This window comes from Dermochelys coriacea, chromosome 14, assembly GCF_009764565.3.
Source record: "Dermochelys coriacea isolate rDerCor1 chromosome 14, rDerCor1.pri.v4, whole genome shotgun sequence".
NCBI lineage: Eukaryota > Metazoa > Chordata > Testudines > Dermochelyidae > Dermochelys > Dermochelys coriacea.
Genome location: NC_050081.1, coordinates 8,747,783 through 8,762,397, shown reverse-complemented (window position 1 = coordinate 8,762,397; position 14,615 = coordinate 8,747,783). Strand labels below are relative to the sequence as shown.

General features: G+C 36.5%; 1 protein-coding gene across 3 annotated transcripts in view; it reads right to left on the bottom strand.

The window, feature by feature from the left end:
- SMURF2 (SMAD specific E3 ubiquitin protein ligase 2) overlaps nt 1-14,615 on the bottom strand; it is a 99,749-nt gene that overhangs the window by 44,093 nt on the left and 41,041 nt on the right. For 2 of the 3 annotated variants that reach the window (XM_038372132.2, XM_038372133.2), the window contains exons 3-5: nt 12,894-13,002; nt 4,169-4,302; nt 1,527-1,592 (exon numbers count right to left, since the gene is read on the bottom strand). In XM_038372132.2, the coding sequence (XP_038228060.1) occupies nt 1,527-1,592; nt 4,169-4,302; nt 12,894-13,002 (309 nt within the window). The remainder of the gene's footprint in view (nt 1-1,526; nt 1,593-4,168; nt 4,303-12,893; nt 13,003-14,615) is intronic. The other variant, XM_038372136.2, reaches the window with a different exon arrangement.

The following is a 14,615-nucleotide window of genomic DNA, read 5'->3' as shown; positions in this document are numbered from 1 at the left end:
GGAGATTAACAATGAATTTTCAACAGAAAAAAGGTAGGAGCCTCTGGAATCTTGCAGAGTATCCATCAAGTTAAAGGCAGCACTGACTGAACTTTAAAAATGCCTTGTGTCTTAACAGCTCGAAACACAACATACAGATACTATTCTTACAGAGGGAAGCAGCAATAGCTCCAATGTAACACACTTTATAACTTCACAAGCTGAAGATTTCTCAGGGAAGAGATGAGCACTACTTTCAAGCAGGTTTCAGTCGGTAGCTATGGATACGCCACCAGCACCAAAGGAGTTGCTACAAGTATCTATTTTATCATCATTACTGTTTAGCGTGAATCTCCATGGAAAACTGATATTGTCAGCATGGACTGAAGCATTAATTATGTGTTAATGATACCAACATATCTCTCACCATTGATCCTACTACATCACCTCTGTCTTGATGTTATCTTACTACCTCACAAAAACTGCAGACCGGAGGCAAAACAGCTGGTTAAAATTTAGCTAAGTTAAAGCAGTGGTATCAATGGACAGAGTATTTTGAGGAGGGTAACAAACATCCGAAAGCCCTCACTTGCTGCCTGGCTGCTTTGTCTATTGGTAGAGATCCCTGGCAGGGTGGATCAGGTACACGACTTGGAGATTTTATGACCAGGAGCTGAACATGGAGGCCCAAATCTTTTTTCCCCATCTCTGAAATATTCATAGATTACAGCTCCCCCACAAAAATACAGATCCCATCACAGTGATCCACAGTGTGGTGACTTCCAGGTTGAACTACTGTAATGTGCTCTACTCAGGGCTGCCTTTTAAACTTACTATGAATGAAGTTCAGAATGTAGCAAAAGAAGAACATTTACTTAAATGTGCGGCTGCTTATTTTCCAATGAGTCTGCTTCAAGGAGTTATTTATAGTGTTTAAAATCTTAAATAATTTAGGAACAAAGTACCTGAATCACACAGCACAGCAGCCGAGACTGAAGCAAGACAATTTTAAAAAAAGCCATAAAAATGAAAGATATACTAGTGAAGTTATCCCAAAGAAGAACTCACTCCAGTTATAGCAAAACTCCTTGTCAGGCATTCATTCTTAGGCAAAACCTAGAGAAAATGTGACTTGCATGGTGCCGTGAAGCAAGGTCAGCAATTTCAGCTTTGTTGGGTTTTCAGGGGAAGTTAGTCCCAGAGTTCATCTGTCACCTCCTTCACAGCAAAGTTCAAGGCAGTTTTCTCTTAATGCGTTTTATACAACTTTTATACTAGTATTATTGTAGTCTGGTTTGCCTCAGTTCAGCACTACTTTGCTTTCTTGAGCCTTGTTATTTTTCTCTATAACTCTGTGCATGAGCTTGACTGCACGTGCGCACACACACACACACACTTTTATTCAGGAGCCATTGCCAAAGGCCTCTGGCAATCAAATTTAAAAGTATTATTATTGTTACTCTAGTCCAGAAAACACCAATCTAGAAGATGATAGTACAATTCAAGACAAAGTTCCAATTGAATTTAAAAAAAAAATCCACACTTACCTACTATCTGTCCTCTAACTGTATCATTATCATTTGGCCCAAGTTTGCATAGATCCAACCTCTGATCTATAAAAATCAGGAAATATCTAGTGTTAACTATATAATATTTTGCTGTTTTTAAGGAGCATTGTGAATTACCATAAAAACAAGATCTGGGCTACCTTAAAATTGCTAGAATTCAGCAAGGGGAAAAAAATTCTTAGACAGCACATTTAATTTTCATGCTTCTAAAATTGAAAGTAAAACTTACTAAAGTTAAAAAAACATTTAATTCCTTTTTTAAATTTTAAATTGTTCTCTGACCCACTTCAAAGTTCTTTCCTCCTCACAATTCTTACTTTCCTCCTACTGTCTCATTTAACACAGGAGATTGTGCTGTCAGACTGGATTGGTCACATGGTATTAAAAACTAACTTGGTTGCTCCCTACATGGGGTTAAAAACCACCACCATAACTCACTGTCCCGATGGCATCTGATATTAGTACAAGTGAGACGTTAACACAGACACAGCTAATCTGGATCATCAATCAAATGAGCATGTACTCCACACTAAAACAGAAAAGTCCAAGCAATTAAGCAAAATGCAATGTGTTGAACCATTGAAACAACTACAGACAGCTAGAAATTAGAGATTCAGTTGCTTCTTCATCTTCAAGAATCCAATTTTTTGAAGGGAGACTAGACTACTTCCTGGGAAAAAAAGTCTGACTGGCCTAGCCAGGTAGGTACAACTTTTTCAATCAAGAGTGGTTTGTCAACCTTTGTTCAGTGGCAGGCATGCCTTATGATTGATCAACTATTGTTCTCTTACCAGTTTCAATGGCGTCCGTGTTAATTAGCATAATGAGAAAAAGGCATCTTACAACTTTTATTAACACTCTCTTAAAACGGTAAATCCGCACTATTGTAAAAGTTTGTTGTAAACTTTGAACATTTAGGAACACACTACACAGGTAGAAATTGAAGTTGCAGTAATTCTAAACTACAGAACTCTAATTTCAAATTACAGCTACCTTTCATGCACCTTTTTAAAGTACAATTTATTAAAACAAAAACAAGTTAAACACTTGGAATCCAAACAGTACAATTCTGATAAGAGTTATCTTTGAAGGCAATAAAGGCAGCGACTGGAATTTGTCATCCTTTACAGCTCTGATATAGGAAGTTTAATTTGGGCAATTAGCACCAGAAGCACAAAACTATGCAACAACGAAGTTAAGAAAGGGACACTTGAGATTCTAAGACCTAGAAGCTGAACTACCTTTTGGGTGGTCTCATCTGAAACAAGTTATCTTAAAAGATTCTAACTATGCAATTTCATCCATCTCTAACATACTTTTGTGCACTGGACAAAAAAGAGATAGAAAAAGCTTGTCAACTTTCAATGCAAAGATACCACTAATGTACATAAATAGCGGAGAGAGAACATGGTAGAAAGTGAGTAATGCTGGTATTGAGACTATTTTTCCTCTCTATTTTTCATTAGAACAGGGAATGGTTAGAATATCAAATCATATGTTTGCAATACATGATGTTAAACCTTCCAAATAAGAATATGTTGACTATTGGTTAAATAAAGCCAACAACTCCAATAGCATCCCAGTATAAGTTTGTGCAAATATGAAAGTAAATTATGTGACAAGACAGAGAGAGTTATATTTCTGATAATTGCTCAGTCATAAGGCATACCAAGTTTAGGACTGGACCAGTTTTCATTCATGAAATTGCTGAAGTCCAAGGAGGTCATAAAGTCAATAGACTTAGGCTATGGCTACACTGCAGCCTATGTCAGCATAATGTATGTCGCTCAGGTGTGGGTGTGTGAGAGAGAGAGAGAAACCAAACAAAAAACCCTCCCCTCCCCACCGAGCAACCTAAGTTACATTGACATAAGTGCTCATGTGCACAGTTTCTCCTACCAATATAGCTTCTGCTGCTCGGGGAGGTGGTTTTATTATGCCGATGGGAGAGAGCTCTCCTGTCAGCATAGAGTGTCTTCACCACATGTGCTGAAGCGGCGCAGCTATAATGGTACAGCTACGCCACTACAGTGCTGTATGTATAGACATTGCCTTAGTCATGGGTTTTTCAGCCGGCTAGCCAATTGCAATATTGTTTCCTAAGTAAGGAAAATATGCTGAATTTAAGGCAATGGTTCTCAGCCTTCTATTTCCAGACTACATATTACAACAGAAAGTTTCAAAACTCCCTCCACTCTAGACACAAAAGGGCAGGAAAGGGACTGATGACCCAACTGAAACAAGCTGCAATCCCCAGATGGAAAACCCATGACAAAGGCAATGTCTACACATACAGCACTGTAGCAGCGCATCTGTAAAGTTGGGTCATTCCCCCCCACCACTGTGTGTCTAGAGTGGAGGGAGTTTTGAAACTTTCTGTTGTAATATGTAGTCTGGAAACAGAAGGCTGAGAACCACTGCCTTAAGTTCAGCATATTTTTCTTACCTAGGAAACAATATTACAATTGGCTGGCTGGCTGAAAATACAGGGCTTTAAAAAAGGGCAAAGCAAAAACAAAACACACACATATACACAAAGCTGCCACTTTTTTTTTTTTTAAACTCTTTGCAAAAGAGTTCTAAAACAGAGATGACAAAATATTAGCACTTAGTCTACTTACAACCAGTGTCTTTAAGGCGGTTGATTGCATTTGAAAGAAGTCTCACACAACCCAGAAAACCAGCTCCTTGTTTTTTATGGATTTTCTTGTGGTTCCATACACTGATCGTTATTGAATCTGACTTCCCAATATATCTGAAAAGGGCAAAAAATAAATAGCTTTAAAAAAAGTTACACATTGATAAAATAGCGAGAATCTTAAGAAATCTAAATGGGTACAATTTAAGCGACATGGAGGCCCAGAAGAGGAGGTAAATTGCACCAGTTTAGACTTGCCTGACCCAGTATCTCTTACAAAAGACTGCACAATACTTCGGTTCAGACCTGCTGGATCCCTTGCAGTGTGAAATACATGGCATCTACAGAGCTACAAAAACACTTTTCTGCGTACTTTGCAAAATCCAGATGAATATTTCTCAAATTTTAGAAAATCTGAACACTGATAGGGTTTGTTGTTGGTTGGTCAGTTGGTTGTTTTTAATTCACTTCTAAGAAGCATTTTATTTGCAAACCAATTTTTACAGGAAGCAATTTCCAAGGAACCTTTCCAAGTATTTTGGATATATCAACTATTGCCAACCCCCTCTGGCTAGACAGTGACAATATGTCAAAGTGAGAATGACTGGTATCTAATTGTTTAGTTATTTCAATCATGGGCAATACAAACTTAAGAATTATGGTCCAGATCCTGAGAGGTGCTCCATTCCAAGTTCTCAGATTCTGGCCTTCTTTAGATTATTACCAACTTATTTTGAACAAAAAGAAAACAATCAATTCAGCCATCTAGATACTACCACCACTTGCTAAATACACCCTCCCACATTCATTCTAGTTTGAATTATCTTCTTATCTAAAAAAAGAGTTCTTAATGCAGTAGGTCATAAAATTTAAATGATACTGTCAAGGCTGGCAGACCAAAAATTGGACCTACCTGTTGGGATTTAAATTGTAGCTGTACTCAAGTAAATGTTCATGTAACGCTTTCCCCCTGCTTCTTTCTTGTATGCAGGCCTTCAGAGCAGGATTCTTGAAGATTTCACTTTACTGCCTGCATACAAGAACAGAGCAGAGCAGGGAAGAGCGTTACTGTAGTTGCATACCTGTGAGTATGGAGAGGGGGAAAAAAACCCAAAACAACAAAAAACAGGAAAAACTACATCCTAGATTTTTTAATATTAGGGTTAAAACTTTTTATTTATTTACTTATTTGAAGTGAAGTTGTCAGCAGACCGCCAAATGTAACTCTGAAGGGAGGTCAGATTTTTGGCCTATCAACCTTGACAATGCCAACTTAAGAACTGTATTGGAGGCAGAAAAGCACAAGAGAAATACAGAAGGGAAGACCAGAATTCACTTGCACAATATTAGTTGTAATAGTTTACAAAAATAAGTATATGAAATATAGTGTATTCTCAAAACAGATTCCTGTGAGAACTAGTTATAAGCACTGAAGAATAAAAAAATTGAGCCTTTTATTTTCCAGTATTTCCTTGTTGCTTTTAAGGACAAAAAAATGTCAAATAAAATTTCAAACCCATCTTGATAATTGATTAAGGAAAAATACATATTTCAATACTTTTTTTGAGTTATTATGGCTCAGAACTAACTAATAGGTTGTCCGCAGAAGGCAGGTAAGAGCTTCACTATTACTTACCAATTTAGCTTCTGAATTTTGCACCAGAAAAATCTAGTCCCGGTATCTTGTAAGGGGAGGAAACAATTCAACTTATACTTGCTAAAGAAAGATATTTTTTCCTCCTTTGGAGAAAAACACTTCCTATAAACACTAGTGGACCTTGTTGGAAAAAATGCTTAATCTCTTTTATTATGTAAAATTGAGGCAGAAAAAAATTATAGTGGCATTTAAGGACTGAACTGACATTTTCAGTCCATTGTTGGAACAGTAGTTACATTTGTTTCACATCAACTTGCAATAAAAAAAAAAACAAACAAAACCCTAGCTAGGAATTTTATTTAAAAAAAAAGTTCAAAATCGTAAAACAAAGAAGTTAAACTCTGCTTCTTCACATAACAAATCAATTTCTCTCTCTTCTCCCATAATGTTCCAGTGTATCCAAATCCTGAGAGTTTCCTCATTTCCTGCCCCCTCCATACCCATCTTCAATATCTACATCATGGCCTCCAATGCTTGCAATGGAGACCATATGAAAGATACTAGTGAAGAGGAAAGCTCAAGAGATATAATTCAGATAAGCAAGATACCCAGAAGTTAGCAATCTTAACCCTTCTATATCTCAAATCTGCAAACTAGGATTTTGCACAACAGGGTTTTATGAAATATTCTGGAAACAGGATATTTTCAGTATTTCAATACTTCCACCTCTAAACAAAATCATGTAAATTAGAGCTTAAATTAAATTAATTTTTTTAACCTCTTAAAGATTCAAGTCAAGTTTTAGACAAAGCGTTAGCTCTTATTTTAGATGAATTATTTCACCAAGGTCAATAGGTAACATTTCCTTCAGAACCTATCCATTTTGCACCATCATCATCCAGAAGGGTTGCTGTCAAGTGACTTGCCTACTATCGTGATGCTAGGGCAAAGCACACTTTCTTTGCAGAACTGGGAGAGGAAAGCAGGAAGAAAAGGGTGGGTGGGTGGGGGGGAAATCTTTCCTTCCTGAAAAAGCACCTCTGATCAGACAAGATGTGTTGTCTCCAGAAAAGCAAAGAAAATGTAGCACAGAACTGGAAGCCAGGAAATCCCAATTTCTAATCCCTGTTCTGACAGACTCCTTTTGTTGCTTTGAACAAGTTACTCACTTTCCCTCAGTATTCCCATTTATTAAAAAAAGCTGGTAATACTTCATAGCGGTGGTGCTAGGTTTAGGTAATGTTTATATGCTTTGAACATATAAAGCTCAGTAAAAGTACCAAATATGATTTTTCAAGCATTGGGAAAAGCATAAGCAATAAGGAAAACACAAAAAGATGGAAAATAAGGGAGAAAAGGGAACACGACTAGGACAAGCATGGTATTTTATTGACATTTAACTACATCCAAAAAGCATCTCTTTGGCAATTTCTTTTTGGAAGGGCTCCCAGATTTTCCCCCTACACACACCCAGATAGATTAAGGAATTTAATCATTTATGAAATTCAATTGCTTCCTCTCACATTAAAATCTGAATTAAGGAGCACATATAGCAAAAAGTACTATTGGTCCTCACAGTACTGCAAAAGCCTTGGGGGAAAAAAAGTCTTATATAGGACAGAAGCTACATGTGTATTGGGCTGAATCAGACTTAAGGAATGTGGGCTCCCTTAAAATTTGCAACCTAATTCAAACACAGTTTTACAAATACATAACAGATTCCTCTCACTATACACTCAGATGCAGTATCATTAAAAAGCCTGTAAGTGTTAATTTGTTATGCAAAAGGTCCTAAACTAGGCATTCAGCAGACACATCGTAGCCAAGAGACAATGTTATTGGACATCAGACTATTACAATTACAAAAAAAAAAAACCCTCTTTAAGTAACTAAATATTTTATAGTAGAAAATTAAAATAATGCTGTATTTAATTTCATCAGTTCTAAAAATTCTACATATTTGCACCTTCCTCTGGTTGATTTCCACAGAAGACACTAAGTGCGCATTTTGCCATTGAGACACCATCTGTTATCCTTGGCGTGCATACTATTTCCTGTAACAGCACAAGCGTCATAAGTGACAGACTGGCGTTCCCATGCAATGGTGTGTTGTTAGGGTAAACATTATGATGCCTTTAGAATCTACCCTATTATTATTTTCAGGAGAGGTCAGAAAGGCAAATAATCTCATAGATCACAGGGATTAATCATCATCCTTTTTGGCAGTGGGCTACTTACTATTCTTACTATGACATTTTTCTAGACTTTCTGCAAAGGAAAATATTACTGTATTTTAACATCTGCTTGGGATGCAGAGCTAAGAACCGGTATTAGTTATATCAAAGTAAGAATTCAGAATATATTTAAATCACATTCAGATTAATATATTCTACAGATTCAAAATTGTTTAATCAATTCAAGGCTCCTTAAGAGGACAAATCATGTGGACAGCATTCTGGGGTTTAAAATACTTCTAACTGCCAAGCTAGACAACATGGAGCTGAGAATATGTACATTTGAAAACGCTGTCAGGAGAGTACACAGAGCTCCGATTTTTTATTTTTTTTTAATGTAAATAATTTTAATAGAAAATAGGTTTCTTAAATCACATCTAGTATTACAGGTTAATAGAGCAAGGGAGCAAAGAAAAAAGTTGGGTTTAAATGAGGATAAAGGAGAATAGAGTAACTGAATGAAGAGAGAAGGGAGAGAAAAGACTTTTTTTTTTTTTTAAAATGACTGTTGACCGAGATTCAGTGTGAGGTCGGACCTTAAATACCAAGAGTGCTTTTGAATCTTACACCCTTTAAAGAGCCAACCTCTAAAGGAGGATCCAGGAAGAATAATCATCTCTACAGGATCATACCCTAAAAGACATATGTATTAAGAGTAACGTTACCTATGAATGCAAACTCATTTTTCTTGGATTTCAGGTCCCTCAGATGAGAGGCACACAAACATGCTATCTCTTAAGAATTCATTACATAATAAAGGCATGGAGAACTCTTTCAGAGATCATGAAAGTATGTGCTAGTTACAGAGGAAAGACCTGCTTCTGTCCAAGGAGTTATTTATTGCAAACCAGAACAAGTCTGTTTTGATTTATTCAGACACAAGATTCTGAAAGTGATGGATTAAAAACTAGGGCTGTTGATTAATCGCAGTTAACTCACGCGATTAACTCAAAAAAAAAAATCAATCACAATTTAAAAAATTAATCTTAATTGCAGTTTTAATCACACTGTTACACAATTGGTATTCTACTGAACTGTATTAACTATTTTTGGATGATTTTCTACATTTTCAAATATATTGATTTAAATTACAATACTGAATACAAAGTGTACACTGCTCACTTTACATTATTTTTATTACAAATATGGGCACTGTAAAAATGTTAAACAAAAAAAATGTTTTTTTCAATTCACCTCATACAAGTACCATAATGCATCTCTTTATCGCGACAGTGCAACTTACAAATTCAGATTTTTTTTTTTTGGTTACATACCTGCATTCAAAAACAAACCAGCATAAAACTTTAGAGCCTACAAGTCCCCTCAGTCCTACTTCTTATTCAGCCAATCACAAAGACAAACAAAATTTGTTTACACTTACGGGAGATAATGCTGCCAGCATCTTATTTACAATATCACCTGAAAGTGAGAACAGGTGTTCGCATGGCACTTCTGTAGCCGGCAGTGCAAGGTATTTATATTTGTATGCCCCTTCATGCTTTAGCTACTATTCCAGAGGACATGCTTCCACGCTGATGACGCTTGTTAAAAAAAAAGTGTTAATTAAATTTTGACTGAACTCTTTGAAGGAGAATAGAACGTCTCCTACTCTGTTTTACCCACATTCTCCCATGTATTTCATATTATAGCAGTCTCGGATGATGACTCACCACATATTATTCGTTATGTGAATGTCTGTTCTCACTTTCAGGTGACGTTGTAAACAAGAAGTGGGCAGCATTATCTCCTGCAAATGTAAACACAGCTTGTTTGTCTGAGTGACTGGCTGAACAAGAAGTAGGACTGAGTGGATTGTAGGCTCTAAAGTCTTACAATGTTTTATTTTTGAATGCAGTTATTTTTGGAGCATAATTCTACATTTGTAAGTTCAACTTTCATGATAAAGTGATTGCATTACAGTACTTGTCTGAGGTGAAATTGAAAAATACTATTTGTTCTGTTTTTACAGCACAAATATTTGTAATAAAAAATATGAAGTGAGCACTGTACACTTCGTATTCTGTGTTGTAATTGAAATCATATATTTGAAAATGTAGAAAACATCCAAAATATGAAATAAATGGTATTCTATTATTGTTTAACAATGTGATTAATTGCACGATTAATTTTTTTAATCGCTTGACAGCCCTAATAAAAACCTTTTTGGAAAGTTAAGATTAATCTGCATTTAATGTGCAACTGAATTTAAATGCGATAACTTAAAGATACCTCAAAATTTGCCCAATTGAGTATGGTAATTTGCCAGAAACCCAAGATCTCTGCTATTTTGCACAAAATGGTACCGATTGCACCTGTTACATTTAGTATAGGGATCTGGACTGTGGAGTCTATGGGTCCCAGCAGATCCATATTGTACGATAAAACAAAAAGTTGTAAGTTCCCTTCTTCTTATAAATATCAGAGTGGGGAAGAAGGTGGGAAAAAATTGCTAAAGATTTGTATTGCTATTTTCACTCCCACTTCCCTGGTGAGATACTGAGAACCCTCCACAAAATATGAAGCATTAAATGCTTTTAATAATCTGCTCCTATCAACTGTTCACTCCCATAGGCCGCTACAACTGCAGCCCTACTCTCAGTGCCCAAATTAAGTAGTGACTGGTGAGACGTTTGTTCTTTAGGCTATAGGCAGTTGCAGCACAGAGCTTGGAAGTAGATACAAGTACCATCGAATTATAGTCACTCATTACTCCTTTTAAAAATCCCACAACTAGCTTTACAAAGCCACCAAGGTTGTGGGAAACACAGACTTGCCAACACTCTTTTCACTTTCCTTTCTCCCTTACACCTTTTTTTTTGTTCCTAGAAAGAAGATTATTAAGTGTGTGCTTATGGGCATTTCCAAAAAGAACAAAAAGAAAGGTAAGGGGGTGGGAAGGAAAGAGAAAGAATGAGAGGAGGAAAGGAAAATGCAAGACTTCGGTACTGCTTCCAATTTAAATATATTTCACCAGCTAGCACCAATTTCCACAGTAGTATTTGCCACACCAACCCAGAAAACAAATGCTCCTGATTACAATGCCTAATAAGTATGACTACTAAGAAATCTCTGAAAAAAAATCAGTTCCTGAAAATTTAGAGAATTCACTTAGTTAGCTACTTGTACAAAATCAGCACCTCAGCAGATTTAATTATGAAAATCAAAGCATTTTCAAGTTCTTTAAACATGAAAATCACAGGGATATTTTTTCTCCTTATAACAAACTGCTTTTAAATCAAATTTGTTAGGAAACGGAAATAAGACTGCGTATGCAGAGCTTGACTCTGGATTAAGTTTTTATGGCACACTTACAAAGCTTTGAAAATATGCTTTGAAAAAATGCTGTCCTTGGCTACAATACTACAATCCCACTGCCCGAGTAAAGCAATATTGTTTCATTAAATTATCAATGACATTTAGTGAAATAGTAATGCAAATGTTTTGTAACTTGCACCAAAAAGTTCTGAAAACGTATTGTGCATGTTTAGTCTTCAACCATTCAAGGAAGTGGAAGATCTGAGGTTACTTTAAACCAGATCTTTCGCATTAGTGTTCTGCTGAAAATTTAGGATGCTGGCTGGAGCCATGGCTTCTTTTCCTTGGGAAGCTGGAGGCATGGAGTGGAGATATTTGTATAAGTATAAATTCAGTGATGCAGCTATGCTGGGGCAAATCCCTAGCATAGATGTGCTGCATTGGTGCAAATCAGGACTTGCACCCAGGGCAGTTTATCCCAGTTTTAAACAGGGGTGCTGGAACAATTTGTATAATAGATGGGTGCTGAGAGCCACTGAACTAAACTGTCAGACCTCTATATAATGGAAACCACTGTAAGCCAGCGGTTACAGGAGCACCCCCAGCACCTCTATTTACAACACCTATGGTTTTAAACATTCTTTGTAAAAGTGCTGCAGCAGTTTCAAACTTGTAAAAGCCCATTTTACACCAATGTGTTGCAGCTACACTGAAGGTCTGCACTGGAAGACAGGCCCTAAAGAGTGAATGCAGATACTGACAGAAAACAGGAATGGAGGGAAGACAATGTGAATGGAGGAGTGGATTAAACCAGGATGTAATCAGTGACTAAAAAGAGTGTAATGAGGCAAACTGTGCAAATAGTTCAAAGGCTTCTCTTTCTGCCTTTCACCCCAAGCACATATTGAAAGAACAAAAGGGAAGAAGAGAGCGAAGAAAAAACATAATAAAAAGAAATAAAAAATCCTTAACAAAATATTGTATTATTTCTGCACAGAAAATTCTCCCCAAGGGAGAAGCAAGAGAAAGAATGAACCACACATGACAGATGTATGTCATGTTGCTTACTGCACTACTGAAAGGAGCTCAGATACTATGGTGAGGATGGCAGTATAAAAACCTACACAGAATATAAATGAAATACTTAGCACAAATTAAAGGGAGTAAGAAAGGGAAAGAAGGAAACAGCATTAGGACTGAAGAAAGATTCTGAAAGACGGAAGGAAAGACACCAAATTACACTGCAGAAGAAAAAATGGAATGAAGAGGAAATGAAGAATAAATGCTAAGGGAAATTTGGTAACTTTTTTCCTTTTACTTTATGCACAGTTCACTATCAAAATGTTGGACAATAAAATAATCCAGACAACACTGCTATCTGTAAAATGCATTGCAGACAGTGTATTAGAAAACATACCGGGGTATAGTGTTGAGATGGGAAAGGTGTCATGGTGATGCATGTATTTTTTACCCTGACTAATAAAGTTAACTCCTCTGGCATATATTTCAAGCCCTGAACTGAATACTACTGTGAACATTTGGCAATTTTGGAGTTTCTGTGCTTTTTAGAAGATTCAACTTCAAACCTTTGCTGTATTTTAGATATCACTGTTAACACCTACAGGTCATAATGCTGATTCCACTTTGGATCAAGCGTATTCTTCACAGTATCTGTAGAATGGCATTGGCCAGATCCGTCGACCACCACTTTAGCAAATGGATCAGGAAGTCCTATAGGAGGGGAGGAAAAACTCATAAAAGGGCATGCTTGAAAACTGAGAAAAATAAAATGATAATCAATACACAAGTGTGATTTTTTTTTCTTGTATGTTGAGTATTTTGAAAAGGGTCATATTTAATTGGAGTCTGTCATCATCACAATTTCAGCTCCAACTGGTTAATGTGATGTTTGCATTAGAAATTCAAAATTCAGGATAAAATACTTGCTTTGAAAGTTTTCAGATATTTTACATTCTCTACAAATACGTAAAAATAATGGGCGTCTTATGTATACAAACTGACAAAAACTACGTTACGCTGCCTTTAAGTAGATGAACAAACTGAGCTTTTCAACAATGCTCTAAAGGTGACCTGCAAAGAAAAAGAAAGGGTTTTGACCTTGTTTGCTTTTTTCCCCTTATGTGTAAAGAGGACTAAACATTTCCCCCCCTTAAAAAAAAGCAAAAACAAAAAACAAACAAAAAAAACCCTTTTTCCTTCTGCTATTTTTACACTTGCCATTCAAATCTTGACTACTTGGGATGGCACTATGGATGACTGGAGGCCTGTTAGGACAACATGAAATATACCAAGCAAGGACAACCTGGCTGAGAAGGGAAGTAATTTCCATTCAAACGCTTTAAAAATGTTTTTTAATCCCTATAAGTCAAATATTCATGGAGAAAAGCTCGTTATATAAGGGTGTAACCACTCTCAGCCTCTTTGACCGTGTGCAAGTTCCCAATGAACAGCCAACAAGGACTCCACTAAAGTCACAGAAGATAACATTCCTGGTATTTAAGTTAAGTTAAAAGCAGGATTTTTAGTTATCCTTGCTAATTATCTGTATTATGGTAGTATTTACAGGCCCCAACCGAGATGAAGGCCCCATTCTGCTAGGCACAATACAAAACACATAGTAATAAACAGCCTCTTCCTTAGAGACCTTACAAACAAAAACATTAAGGCTTTATGGTCGTCTTTATATATCATAAGACCACAAAAAAGGACACACATCCATCTTTTTCCTCTTTGCAGGTTATCCTAAATTTAGGATCTGCCCTTTTGGATTCTCCTGCTTTACCTACCAATCTCATTTGGAAGGAAGTTGATTTATATTTGTGTATATAGATATACAGCGGACCCTCACTAGAGAGTGCATTGCTAGAGCGTGGATTCGCATATAGCATGGTCACATTGATGGATCCCAAATTTAAATTGGGATCCATGGTAACACGGTACCGCACATGGATCCCAAACCCCGAGTTCTAGCGAGGGTTCGGTGTATATTTGTGCGCGCGCACACACACACACACACACACACAGTTAAGAAGAATCCTCTTTTCCTTTTTCATTTTCCCTTTCAAAATATCATGAAAGCTAGTGGAAGGTGCATAATTTCAGTTCAGGGTAGGCGAATATGTATTCTGATTTGCTCATTAATTATAAAAAATTATATCTGCTTGTTAGACCAAAGGAGCTGTTCCATGGTAAAATGTTTCAATATATATTTATGTATGTGATACTAGTTTTTCTGAAAGCCTGAAATTTGCCTGAGAGAAGTTACTCAAAATAAAAAAAACTCTCCCCATTCTAAAGTCAGTACCAATATAATTGGTACATAT